Here is a 14,207-nt window from a genome sequence, read left to right as displayed (position 1 = left end):
TGCTCATAGTATGTCTTCTAGCATGTTAAAACTCTGTATGAACATCTGAACAAGATAAAAACAAATAGACAACCACAGTTCTTACAATTCATCCATATGACGACATGAATGTCGGATTCAATCCATCTAAGAAAGTTGTTGACAATTTTCACTTAAAGCAACAAGTGTGATGAAGGTCGAGAAGTTACCGTCGTCTTGGAATCAAGATGTACAAAATCTTATGCTGATCCATGGATAGTTGCTCAAATATATATAGTCTCGGCCAATTAAATGTTGGACTTATTGACAATTGGGCCCACATATCCGGCCATTTAGGACAAGAGGATTGAAGAACTATTCAGCCTAGATAGGAATTAAAGTACATAATGAAGGCTTTGCTGAGCAAACGGCTCTTGGATCTGCACTTGAATACCAAGACAATGTGCACTTTTGACATTTTCAGGAAGCTTGTCTCGGAGGGGTTGAGCCCACGAGGTGAAGGTTTCTGACCTCATCTGCTTCCTTTTAAAGGTGAGGAATGGCAATAAGGCACCCCGCAAGTAGATAGGATGGCTAGGCTTACAGGGAGTAAGTAAATCAGTAATATAATGAGGTGCAAGGCAATGTCATGCCTTTTAAGTTCCAAGTGGCACTTCAGAATCGATGCCTGCATTTAGTGCCGGGGAGAGGAAGGCTTTTGTTGAAAGATTGGAAATCTGAGGCGCTGAGAAATCTCCCCAGGATCTCTAAAAACTTTTCAAACATCCCTCCACTTAACAGGTTGTCTATATTTCCCATCTTTCAGTCCAGAAATGTTTAAGTGTGAGTTTTCCTCTCATTACACAACGGTGAACAGAAGAAGGAACCGTGTACAGAGAAAAGCTAGATGGGCCCCATATCGGTGTGTGACATTTTCACAATAACAGCTTTTGCTCTGTTGGCTTGAATGACTGTAATTTCTGCATCATTTTAGGGCCACAGGAGTCAGAAGTGGCTTCCTACCTCTTATCAAGCCAATAATGGACCTCAGCTCACCTAAACATTAAAATGACAAAGGGAAAGTAACTGTAATTTCTAGATAGCAAAGAGAAAAGACACCTTTTCAAGCTCACTTAGCTGTTCATTTTTCCGAGACGGATTACTCCCTCTCCTCAGACTGTCAGAAATCCGGATTCCACGCCTTGACTATGACCCTGTCTCTTTCACTTAACTCCTCCGGTTTTTCACACCCCATAAAACTCACTTTTTAATTTGATGGAGAGAGGATTACAGCTCCAACACATTGAGAAAAGGTGCTGCGACTGGTGCTGACGAGTGACATATTGCTAGGAATTTGACCTTTTCAATATCAGACAGAAAGTCAAAAATAATCTTTTTAATTTCAGGTTGTATTAAGTAAAGAAAGAAAAAAATAATAATAAAATCTTCCACCCCCAAGTCTGTTGACCTGCGATTGAAAAATATAAATGGTAATATTTGAAGGATTACTTTGATTTTTGGACCACTAGTCCACCTTTGATCTTGAATTCAGTTAATTCGAGGATGAATAGAATTATTTGTTTTTCTATTTTTCTGTTGATAATAGCCAGCTTGATTGCTTTGAGTTATACAAGACAGGGACTTCCATGTTTCATGTGAAAGGGCAGATTTAAAAAATGCAGCCCTCCTTCTGCACTTCTAACTCCTTCTATTTTGCATCCTAATCTTGTCCAACCCAATCGGAGAGCAGGCATATGCATTACGCATGAATGCAACACAAGCTTAATCATAAGCATGAACACAAACGTGAAATTGAATTAGCCGTAGCCACAGCTGTGAGCCTGTGGCTGCAGTTAGCAGAAGGCGAAACTGTTAGCAACCTTCAGCATAGCCACTCATCACAACCCTAGACAGCCAACACATTTCGATATTTCAGGAAACTGAAGCAAAATAGGTGTCTTTTTTTGGGAGGAAGTTGCTCTGCAGTGTAGGCAGCTGAAGTCAGCGCTGAAATTGTAGCTTTTCCTGCAGAATCTTCCACTCCGGTTTTCGATCATCTAAACAGACATGCGTCTGCATTTGTAGAGCAGATCTGAAAAGGCCTTTGGTTTTCCAAAGTCTCCTGTTGTAGATCAAATGTTGTTGTGCCTCACAATGGAGCCAAAAGAAGGTGGTGATTTCTGTCTGATTGATTTGCAATATACTAAAAGTTTATGAAGAATTTTGTTTTCCCTCAATGACACCAAAACATGACTGCCTACCCCACTTTAAAGTATGGAACAAGTTTTTAAACAGGTGTTTAGCACAAGTTTAACTTATTTATAGCTTGCCTTTGTGCAAAGGCTGCTGGCAAGGGAAACAGCTGGCCCAGTTCTGTTCAAATTTCACAACAAGAAAAGCATTCATTGAGTACAGTACTCTGCTAAGGATGTTCATTTCCTCATATGGTATTGTCAGAAATGCAGCTTTTTTTTTTCTTTTTTTTTTTAAGAAATGCAGCATTTATTAGTTATTGATGATCAGAAATCATGGCAACACAGAATGTGGCCATTTAGTATAGATGGACCCACAAACAAAATAAGCTTGGGCGGAGCACAGGCGTGTGTTATGCATTTGTACGTTGTGTACAGATACCACATCGTATCACCTCAATATGTAGCGAGCAGCGGGGATTGATTCAGACTCAGAAACATCCCCACAATTTGATCAATTGTTCCTTGTATGATTTCTGATGGATAAGTTTTGATAAATCTGCAGTGGAGGATTTGTAGTAGGATCGCAATCATGTGATCGTCAGCAGGCAGCTGATGTAGTGTTCACTTGTTGTCATGGTTACAGTGACGCCATGCCGCTATCTCACAATGATTCAGAAATCTTTAACAAATCCGTTAATCCAGACTATAAGCCGCATCACTGCCAAAATCTAATCATTTGGTCCTTGTGTCATTTCTGACCTTCCCTGACAATTCTATACAAATCCATTAGTCCGTTTTTGAGTAATGTTGCTGACAGACAGACAGACAGATGGACAAACCAACGCCAATCGTCACATAACTCATGTGGTGAAGTAATTGTGTCATAAAGGTCCCATACGGTGAAACCAGTTGTTGCAATAGAAAATCTTAGTGTCACACTTGAATTAGCACCTGTGTCAGCTGCAGTAGGGACAACTGTCAATCATAGACATAGGGAGAGTCTTCTTCCTGAAGGGGGCGTGGACAGCAGCTGCTTACCTGCATTTACAGTGAAACTTGAACCACATTTTGGAAGCACGTGTGATTTCTTTAATATGTTGAAACAGGCAATAATATGCAACCTTTACAATATTGTTATCTTGTAAGGATTGTATAGAAGCAGAAAAGTAAAAGGACGCTATCACTCACTCAGTTAAAGACTGAACAGTGCAGTCATTCAGAGCTGTTTCAATTTCAAAAATACATATAAAAATCATAAATTAAGGGATTAAACTGTCAGATTTCATTCCCAAGACGGCACCATTTTGTAAAGGTTCCAACACTGAATAAACATAACTTTTCTGTTGTGTGGCACTTTTCCCACTTACTAAAGATTAAGCAAAAGGCTCTTACAGTGAACCCTTATCGCTCGGTTGGCATCTCTGTTAGGTTCATTCAGGCACTTAACTTTCCTCCATTATCTCTCTTTCTCTTTTGCTATGTGCATCTGGAAATCATTTTTAAACCAACTGCGCACTTGAAGTTAACCCCAAAGAAAAGCCTTTCAGTTGTGGTGAAGGTGAAACATTCACCCTTTGGAGTGTTTCTGTTTCACACATGTTCTCTTTATTTAGCCAGGTTTTGCGTTCCATTAACACTACCAGGTTTTGTTTCCCTTCAGCTCCGAAAATAACCCTTGGTTTTCATAATTCCTTTAACCATTTCTCTCACTTTCCTTCATTTAGATTCACGTCACAGTGGAGCAGAAATTTAAAATAAAATCATTCCAATTAATCCGGCTGCACTGGCCTCAGGATTGAACTGATACGTTTTGGTTTCTTTTCTTCTTCCCCACTCCCTTCCAGTTCTCTCCAGCTGGGGACTTGATCTTCGAGGTGTACCTGGAAAAGAAAGAGCCAGAGAAATGCTGTTTAATAAAGGTGAGAGTGTGTGTGTGTGTGTGTGTGTTAATGTGAGTGCGTACACCTGCTTTCCCACGGGTTTCTGGCGGTAAGGTGGAGAAAAGAGAGAGGAAAGGCTAGGTGGAGTTTGGGATGGAGGCAGGTGAAGCAGGAGGACGGATGAGTGTGGGTAGAATGAGAGGTGGAAAGGTTGATAGAATAGGGCTGAGACATTTGCGGTTTAACCTGATGGGATTACTGCCACTGAAATAAATCAAAAGTGAACTAATCAAAGAAATGTCTGATTTAATAGTGTGAGTAATTGCATTTTGCAAGGCATGTAGGTTGTTTCACAGGCCGAGGTAGACGGAGGATGGGGTTGAAGCGGCCGCAGCACACTCTGACTTTTCTTTCTGTGGATGTTTAGTTCAGTCCAGTGCAGATCCAGCTAATAACTTTACAGAGAATCAACTATTTAATCAGTGCGCCGTGTACACGGCTGCGAGTCAGGTATTAGTGCAATAAATGTTACATGTTAAATATCGAATGGCTCTTCAGAGGGAGAGATGGTTGAAGGCGGTGGTATCGATCCGAAGAGTTTAGCTTTTTCTATACAGGAATTTCTCAATTTGTGAGATTGTTTCCTTTTCGTTCGTTTCATTTTTTTCTCTGGTTTGCGGTAGGTCTCTCCCAGCATGCGACCTTCTGAGCTTGCAGAAACCGCGCTGAGCATGAGGAACGTCACCTTTAACGCAGACGATTTCTGGACCACCTTTGAAGTCATTGAAAATGGAGAGTTGGGTATGAAAGATTTTCCAGTTTCCCCTTTCAGGCAACCGTGTTGTACTCATTCAACTTACTAAGCTTAATTCTCATGATGTGTAATTATCTCCAACAATCCTGAGCACTGGAGCCAGTGAGGGGATGCAAAGCTTATGTGGTGGGTGTGGGCAGTGTAATGGAAGAAAGACACGCTTGCCAGAAATGTTGTTGAGCACTTTATTTGCCACCCACAGCAACAAGCATTGTGGAGAGCAGAATTTCTCTGTTGTACATTCTCTCGGAGAAGTAAATCGTTTCACAGGGTTTCTCTCATGTATGTGCTCTCAGCATCTTTCTTAGGAAAACTTCAAAGCAAAAAAGAACACACACACACACACACACACACACACACACACACACACACACACACACACACACACACACACACTGACATTACAAGAAGGAAAACACAAAATACTAAATGTGTAAGCAAATTAAGCTAGTGTGCTGTATTTTCTATTAAAAACTAAACAAATATAGTTGTGAGCTTACCTGCATTAGGAGCCATGTTCAAATGTAACGATGTCACTGTGCTAACATTACATGTGCTTTTAGTTAACTTCACATTTATATTTTAAAAAAATATATAAAAGTTCAGAGCACAATCGCTGCATACTTCCCCCAGGGAAACTGCAAAAGTAAAAACAAAGCACAGGAAGCTTACCAAATACGTTTCAGGAAACTAGAAAAACACTCAGAGAGTGCAGTACTCCGCCAAGGCTGTTCATTCCCCCATATGGCATTGTCAGAAATGCAACAAATACAGTATTTGTTCACAAGTTATTTATGATTTATAGTCATAGCTACAATGACGCCTTGCCGCTATCTCACAATGATACAGAAATCTTTCACAAATCTGTGGATCCATCACTGCCAATATCTAATCACTTGGTCCTTGTGTCATTTCTGGCATTCACTGAAAATTTCATACAAATCCGAATATCCGTTTTTGAGTATTGTTGCTAACAGACAACAGACAGACAAGCCAACGCCAGTCGTCACATAGCTCCACTGCGTTCGTTGGTGGAGTAATAAATGACACACAGTACTTCCAGAAATAACCTCCAGCATTACATTTAAATCCTAATATGAAAGTCAGTACAGTTATATACATCATTTTAATTGGCCATATTGATGATATGCCATCAACTTTTAAGAAGTGCTAACCTGCATTCTAACCAGGTAAAATATATTGTTTCCATCTTTCAATTTTACTCGACATCATCATCAGGAGCAAGTAGTGATATCAGGAAATAACCGCGAAGGAATGGCAGTTCATCTGTGTTGTTGTGAATGTAACTTCACGCCAGTGCAAGAAAGATATAAACCACGTAGCTGTTTAGACCAGTCAGAAAGTTGAGTCAGTATCGAAACCCACGAAGAAAGTCTTATTTGTATTATTTTGTAGACACAAACATGGCTCTAAGTAATGGCAAGGCAGCGGAATAAAAGTGTTTATTTAATTTTATCCGAGCAAAGAGAAGGAAAATAAAACAAAATTCTTAGTTATTTTAGTTCCATCCAATCCTAGACTGTTTAGTTCATGACACAAAAAAAGGTACGTTTTCCATTTGTTGATGCATTTCATTTCACTTCATTTCAATTATCTAACTAAAATAAAACTAAATAAAACACTCTCACTCACAAATTTAGAATAAAACTTTACTGTCATTGTAGTAAGTGCAACAAAATTAAAAATGCATTCCAGTCAGTGTATCATTCACACTGTAGCCTCACTAATGTAATAAATAATGGATAAAATACTAGAATAAATTAATGAAAACATCAAACCTCACACACGAGTACACATTCACTTCCTACTACAGTCTCATTATTGCACTTATTAACACTTTGTTAGTGACAAACTCCAGTCTTAAGGAGATTGTGTCATTGTTGTGTTGTAGTTGTTGTTAGCCCACGAGAGTGCACACAAATTTGCCTGGAAAATCCAGACTGAGTTTATTTATGTATGAATATAAATACAAATAAAGGCAGTCTGGCATTGCGATGATACGAGACGATTTCAAAAAGGAGGGACTAACGAATGCAGCTCGAACGAGAAAGAACCAATCAGCGTAACATGGATGTGACGCACAAACAAATCGACTTTGAAGTCCATGTAGTCCAAACAGCAATGGCATGCAGCCGAGAAAGCAATGATTACTGCCGTTTTTGTCACAAAAATCTGCGAATACATAGGGTACTCTCAAGTACAACACTTATTTTTGAAAAGGCTACGCAACAAAAGACTCCTTCCGAACGATTAGCGGTGTTAGGAATAACTTTAAATCGGAGTGTATGTGTAAAAGTTGCTTAAATTTACTCAAATGTTTGGAACGGGATTTTCCTCTGTACAAACAATGGCAAGAAGCCGAAAGTAACGAGCCATCCACTGCCTCCTCATCGTCGGAAACGTCAAGTGAAAAGAGGCAACGACTAACGCCATCCAAAATGCCAAGAGACCACAAAAAGATTCGCTTTGGCCCCCCTCCTCTCTCTCTCTCTCTCCTTCTTGTTTTACGGCGGTGGCCCCCCTCCTCCTCCTCCGGCATCATCTTTGTGGGTAATCCAGGCGCTGAAGATGACGCAGCATTAACTCTCGCCTCCCGTGCTATGATTGGTCGTACCAAACTGTACCGGGAGGGAAACGCGATTCAATTCGCCCAATGCCAAACTGACTCTCTTGTATCTCCTAACATGGAGATAGGAGATTACATGGAGATTCAGTTTGGATTTTCCAAGCTACACACAAATCAAGAAACAACATGCATTCAAAGCACCAACTTGGAAGGCATTTAAGCCACAGCAACTGTGTGCACCACCTATATGAAGCCATGGGTACCCAAAGCTTTAGCTCTTTACTGGCGAGTTTTAGTCGCTGTGTTGCGCTTAATTTTCTGACGGTGGTTAAATGTGACTGGTAGACCATACACTGTGGAACCAAGTGAAAAAAGATCCAGATTATTTAATTTATGGACTTCGATGACATTCTATATCGGCCTTCTACATCAGAACAAATGTGTGCATTGGCCTCACACCATCTGCTGAATGTACTTTTAAAATTATTTTATTTTCCCATCAGTGTCTGAAGCATATTTACCTTTACTATTAATGACTGACCACACCAACCCACTAATCAACCAACCAACCAATCTAAACTGCAGCAACCAACCAACCAACCAAACAACCCGCCATCCCACCAACCAACCATCTAACCGACCAACCAACCAACCAGCCAAACAACCAACCAACCAACCAACCGATCTAAACTGCAGCAACCAACCAACCAATCAACCCACCGTCTCACCAACCAACCAGCCAATTTGAACTCAACCAACCAACCAACAACCAATCTGAACCAAACCAATCAACAACCTAACTAACCAATCTGAACTGAAGCAACCAACCAACCAACCAACCAAATTTTATGTATACAGCAATTTTCAGACAAACAAAAATGCAATACAAACTGCTTCACAGATCATTTGAAAAATGCAATAAAACAGTAGAAACAACCCCCACTTCTACCCCAGGAATCATTGTCCTATATCGCACATGCAAATAGGAAACACCGGGTGCAATAAAATGAAATAAAATAAGGTAAAATAGGCGAGATAAATAACTAAAATAAAATAAATGAAATAAAATATCTGTTATTAAACTATGGATTGATATATATAAACAGAATAAACTAAACATTAAATAGATAAAAATACATGAATAGGTAAATAAATATAGAAATATTCACAAATACTAACTAAATAAACATTAGTTCCCGGAAGAGTAATAAACAAAAGCAATTAAATCAATCCAAAATGTGACTAAGAAGGCAGATTTTGAGTTTGCTTTTAAAGATATCATTTATAGTCAGTTCCTGCTGTTCCACTGTTGCAGACCCCGTGCACGAGCCTCCTCTCTAAACTCACAAGCCCCACTCCATTATCATGTCGTTTAATCAACGCTGAAATTGGTTGTAAAACGCAACATGCTTTTCTTTACCTCAGATAATTCAAGCTTACTCAATAACCCTCGTCTCTAATTACCGCTTCTTCGAGCCCATTTCATTTGATTCGAGTCAAAAAACATTTTGAGTAACAAATACTTCACTCTTTTTTTTTCTTCCTTCTCGCCGAGATTGAAGGGTCAAGAAGTCATTTAGTCATTAACTGAAGTGCGACGGTCACCAAGGCCTGACAAATGTGATTATGTTTCTATGCGCTGATGCGATGTTTCCCTTTTACCACTGGAGTCTGTTGTCTCTTTTAATAACACCGCTCTTATGTATGTTCACTCAATATTTTGCGCATATCGTGACTATTATCTTGATGTGCAATTTCCGTTTTTTTTCCCTCATTTAAATTAAGCTTTTAATTTAGCTTCTAATTTCATTCCTGACTGCTATCATCTCTGACTCTGACTCTTGTATGTGCACTTATGAACACATACACTTACACCTGTTGCATTGCAATAAGCTGTAATTTCTCGTTTCTGTGAAATGTGAGCTGTATTTCATAAGTGAAACCCTGCCGTGAAATTTGACACCTTATAGTTGCAAAAGTCATGGCTCGAAACTTTCCGCTGTCATCTGTTGTATATCCAATTAGTGTCACATCACTATTCATGTGGCTATTCTCATTTTAGGGCATATGCGATGATCACACTTTCCTACATCCAAAGACCTTGTGATTAGAAGATTATGCTATCTCTCTAATGAACCGGTGTCTGTGAACGTGGCAGCACACTGAGAAATTAGCCGAGCATCGTCAGTTTGATGATATGCACATTAATTAATCATCTTTGCCATCATATGTCATAAATTACCTTCATCTTTCTTGCATGATCAACCCAGAGAGCTGACCCACCTGATCTCGCATTAGAATGCGCTGATGGCGCCTCATGCCTTGCAACGCCTGCATTTGATCGTGCCGCGGGAAGCGGCAAGCAAGGGGAAGTCAAAGTTGAGCTTTGTCGCGAAGTTGCTTAGCTGGCGGTCCCCGTGCACTTTTCATCAGTTCACTGAGAGTTTACACCTCGCTCTTATGTTTGTTTTTCTCCTCGCAAAGTTACAGAGGACACGCCGTCCTCTTCTAAAAATGAAGGTGTGTTGAATGCTGAATATATTTGCTGACGGTTCAGCATATTTTCCATGCCAAAACAATATGTCTGTGAAAGAATAAACAGACAAGCTATTTTGAAGGCAGTAGCGTGACAGGTTTTGCTGGTAAAACCATAAAGAAGGGAGGGAAAGCGCGTTAATTAGCCATTTTGGAGGATAGCTACAGATAAACACTGTTATCGAGGACAATAGGCAGAAAAGGGGAGCTAATATTTGTTGGGAAATGAGGAACTAATTCCATGGCCTGGGTCTGCATAGATTCCAGAGAGAAGATAAGCCCACTGTTATGAATAAGTTATGCCATTGTGGCTCTTTCTTACCTCCTTCGGTTATGAAAAACAGGGGGAGTGTAGAGATGAAGGCATCAGAGCAGGAGTGGTGGTACACAAATTATCTGCTTTTTTTTATTTTGGCTGATAGCATGTACACTGCTCGCCAATTAGGAAGAGATAATAGGTCTATTTTGCACATGAGTGTGTTTTTATAATCAGGTGCTGATATGCTGTTGATAATTTAAACTGTTCTGTGATGAAAATGGGGGGAACAGCAGCATCATTTTGTTATTGGTTAACTAGAATTAGTTGTGCGTTTTATGATAGGAGGTTATGGGTTTGTTTCATGCATTTCTAATTCATTAAACCCGAGGACAAAATGGCTTTCTTGTTGGCAGTTGACTCTTCTGACCATTTATGTTTCCAATCACTTTCACCTTTTTAATTATTTCCCCTTTCTGACTCACAACCTTTTATTTTTTATGTTTTGTAACAGAGCGACCGTTGCACCACAGCGAGAAGATTCTTGAGCAGGTCTTGGAGTGGAGCTCCTTGGACTGCCCGAGCTCTGCGTTTCTTGTTATAAAGAAGTTTGCAGATGCAAAAAGAGTGGCTGATGGGAAAGGTAGAATGTGCAATAAATGCTGCACACATACCAGTTGCATGCCATTATTTAGTGTAGTTCTGAATAGGTTAATTTGTAGATTTTTATGTATATTTTGTCATTTTGTGTTTTTTTTTTTTTTTTTAATTATTGTCTCTGCTGATAACACCCGACCAATTTCTACTGCAGTGGGGTTAAAAAAGGAAATAGTGGGTTCTAAAGGATATATTTCTGTTTTGATAGAACATGCTGACTCATAGATAACAAGTTGAAATGAGTGTAATTGTGTAAAAGTTATGAACAGCTGAAATAGTTAGCAAAACTTAAATGCAATATACACTACCATTCAAAAGTTTGGGGTCACCCAGGCAATTTCATGTTTTCCATGAAAACTCACACTTTTATTCATGTGCTAACATAATTGCTCAAGGGTTTTCTAATCATAAATTAGCCTTTCAACACCATTAGCTAACACAATGTAGCATTAGAACACAGGAGTGATGGTTGCTGGAAATGTTCCTTTGTATTCCTATGTAGACGTTCCATTAAAAATCAGCCGTTTCCAGCTAGAATAGTCATTTACCATATGTCTTCATTGAAAAAAAACTGCTTTGCTTTCAAAAATAAGGACATTTCTAAGTGAGCCCAACTTTTGAACGGTAAGGTATGTGTCTAAGACCAGCAGTCTAACAGCTAGCTTGATGTTAAGACTGTGTGAAACTAAACAGGTGGTTCTAGTCCATCAAAGGTCCCCAACTAGTTAAACAACCGAGCGATACTTTTGCAATTGGGTTTTTGCACAGACTAAACAAATTCAATAAATACCATGTTAAAAAGCTTTAAAACTGCTACATTTAGATAGGCTAGCTGTTTCCCCTTGTTTTTGTCATCATGCTAGATTGAGCTAGCTTGAAACTGTAGATACATCATGTAAACACATGAAACCCACGTCAGCCTTTTCATAGAACTCCCAGCAAAAAATATTAACAAAAAGACACTATTGTTTAAAAGTTTGGGTCACCCAGACAATTTCATGTTTTCCATGAAAACTCACACTTTTATTCACATAACTGCACAAGGGTTTTCTAATCATCAATGAGCCTTTCAACACCATTAGCTAACACAACGTAGCATTAGAACACAGGAGTGATGGTTGCTGGAAATGTTCCTCTGTACCCCTATGGAGATATTCCATTAAAAATCAACATTTCTAAGTGACCTCAAGCTTTTGAACGGTACAGCAGATAATGAGTAGATGTCTCTTATAGCTTTGCATAGATCTGCTGTAATCATTAAATAACTACCTAAATATGGCGACAGGAAGCCGAGTACACACTTTACGGTGCCATCATTCACTCCAGTTACTGTCAAGTGGTGAAAATGAATAGTTATGTCTAAAAATTATGCTTCCCTTGAGCTGGAAGTAATGCATAAATGGTAAAATAGCAAACAGAATTATGGATATATAGTGAAAATAGATTGCTAAGCTTGACAAAACTGACCTAACCATCTGTTCGTGTTTAAAACGATTCTGTGAAAGTATCTGTTTTTACTGAATTTATGGTTTCAAATTTATTCCTGATCACCAGATGTGGAACAAACCAATAGATCCTTTAATTTGCAATGTTTTACACTAAATTGTTTTTGATTCTTCACTACAGACCAAGGACAGTTTATAAAAAGTGGCTATCTGAAGTTCAGCGATGGATCCTGCAAACTGCTTTCAGGGCATAAATTTCAGGACAAGTATGTCGTACTACGTGCAGAAAAGCTGCTGCTCTACAGAGATATCAAAGTAAGTATGCTTTTAGTTTTGGCTTAATCTACTGTCTCATTCACAGTCAACACTTGCCACCGTGGGCCTCTGCATGCAAACACAAAGTCTCAGGTGAACACAGAGAGCTTTGTCTGTTGAAGGATTTCAAAAAGGTTATAGAGCTGCTTAAGTAAACCAAAATGTGATCGAACGGATTCTGTGTCGCTACAACCAAATCTCACCAGTCTCAATCTGCTTCATCTTCCTGGCAATGTCTCGGCCTCGAGGTTCTACGTTTTCCAAACGCACCTGGCTGCGGACTTCCCAGTCTTTTTCACAAAAAAAATTAAAAAATAAGAACATGCCGAGCGCTTCAGAAAGGACCAGCAGGACTGAATTCCCTAGAGGGGTTTTCTTCTCAGCACATTTCTGCAGTTGAAACATGGGATTCGTAAAGGAGTGTGAAGAAGTGTTAATAATTGATGGAGGTGCAGTAATTCTGGCAGAAGGGTGGAGGGTGTAGGTGGGAGGGGAAAACAGATAGAGGTTGTAGGGGTACTTTCACTGAAAGCTTTTCCAAGTATCAGGCTGCACAAGAAGGTGTCTAATTACTGCTTAAATGCGAGGGAAATTACAAGTGTTGCTGCAATTTAATTGATATTTCTTGGACTCTGCAATTATTGCCATGTCTGTATTTAGCAGAAATTATTGATTGTGATGTGTAGGTGTCAGAGGCAGGCTATAGCTTTGATCTGGTTCACTTTGTTCTCTTCTACTTTGTTCTTTGTTGGCTGGAAGAAGATTCAAATTGATTGTAATTTTTTGCGGCGGCGCAAATAAATTGTTGGCTTTTCATTTTATTTTAATAAGTTGAACGATGGTTTTTCCTCCTTTTTGTAGTTATTAATTCAAACCGTTCAGCTGTTGTTGTTTTTTTGTTGTTGTCTGCAGAGCGCGAAAGCAGAGAAATCAATCCAGCTCAAGTGTGTGAAATGTTACCTGGGCCTGAAGAAAAAGCTTAAGCCTCCAACCAAGTAAGCCACACTCACATGTAGAACAAGGGTCATTTATGACCTTCCCTGAAAATTTCATACAAATCCGTTTTTTGAGTAATGTTGCTGACAGACGGACTAACCAACACTGATCATCACATAACTCCGCTGCATTCCTTGGTGGAGTAATAAATGAAACGGTACTTTTAGAATTAACCTCCAGCATTCCTTTGAAATCCTAATATGAAAGTCAGTACAGTTATATACACCATTTTAATGACATATCATCAGTGATTAAGAAATGCAAACCTGCATTCTTCAAAATAAAAGCCTGTGAGTCAACTCATACTGCAGGGAAAATGAACTTGCTTTGCCTTTGGGTCCACATTTGCAAGATAACAGGCCAGAGACCAGTTAATAAACAATGACATATATCAAATACAATAAATCAAGAATGACAACTTCATAACTTATGAATCTTTACAAATAATTTGTTTCCAAATTAAAAAATGAACCAAAACAACTTTGTTCAAATGCAACAGTGTCATGCACAAACATTACATGTGGTTTTACGGTGGCCGACACGGGCATACGCGCCACAAACCAAAAAAC

The 14,207-nt window shown here is 39.2% G+C and overlaps 1 protein-coding gene across 2 annotated transcripts in view; it reads left to right on the top strand.

Annotated features, from left to right (window-relative positions):
- arap2 (ArfGAP with RhoGAP domain, ankyrin repeat and PH domain 2) overlaps window positions 1-14,207 on the top strand; it is a 221,349-nt gene that overhangs the window by 195,691 nt on the left and 11,451 nt on the right. For both annotated transcript variants that reach the window (XM_051944258.1, XM_022200496.2), the window contains exons 25-29: window positions 3,998-4,072; window positions 4,717-4,834; window positions 10,740-10,868; window positions 12,509-12,642; window positions 13,555-13,637. In XM_051944258.1, the coding sequence (XP_051800218.1) occupies window positions 3,998-4,072; window positions 4,717-4,834; window positions 10,740-10,868; window positions 12,509-12,642; window positions 13,555-13,637 (539 nt within the window). The remainder of the gene's footprint in view (window positions 1-3,997; window positions 4,073-4,716; window positions 4,835-10,739; window positions 10,869-12,508; window positions 12,643-13,554; window positions 13,638-14,207) is intronic.

This window comes from Acanthochromis polyacanthus, chromosome 23 (assembly GCF_021347895.1).
Source record: "Acanthochromis polyacanthus isolate Apoly-LR-REF ecotype Palm Island chromosome 23, KAUST_Apoly_ChrSc, whole genome shotgun sequence".
Lineage (NCBI taxonomy): Eukaryota > Metazoa > Chordata > Actinopteri > Pomacentridae > Acanthochromis > Acanthochromis polyacanthus.
The sequence above is the reverse complement of the archived record's forward strand: the minus strand, read 5'-3'. Positions and strand labels throughout refer to the sequence as shown.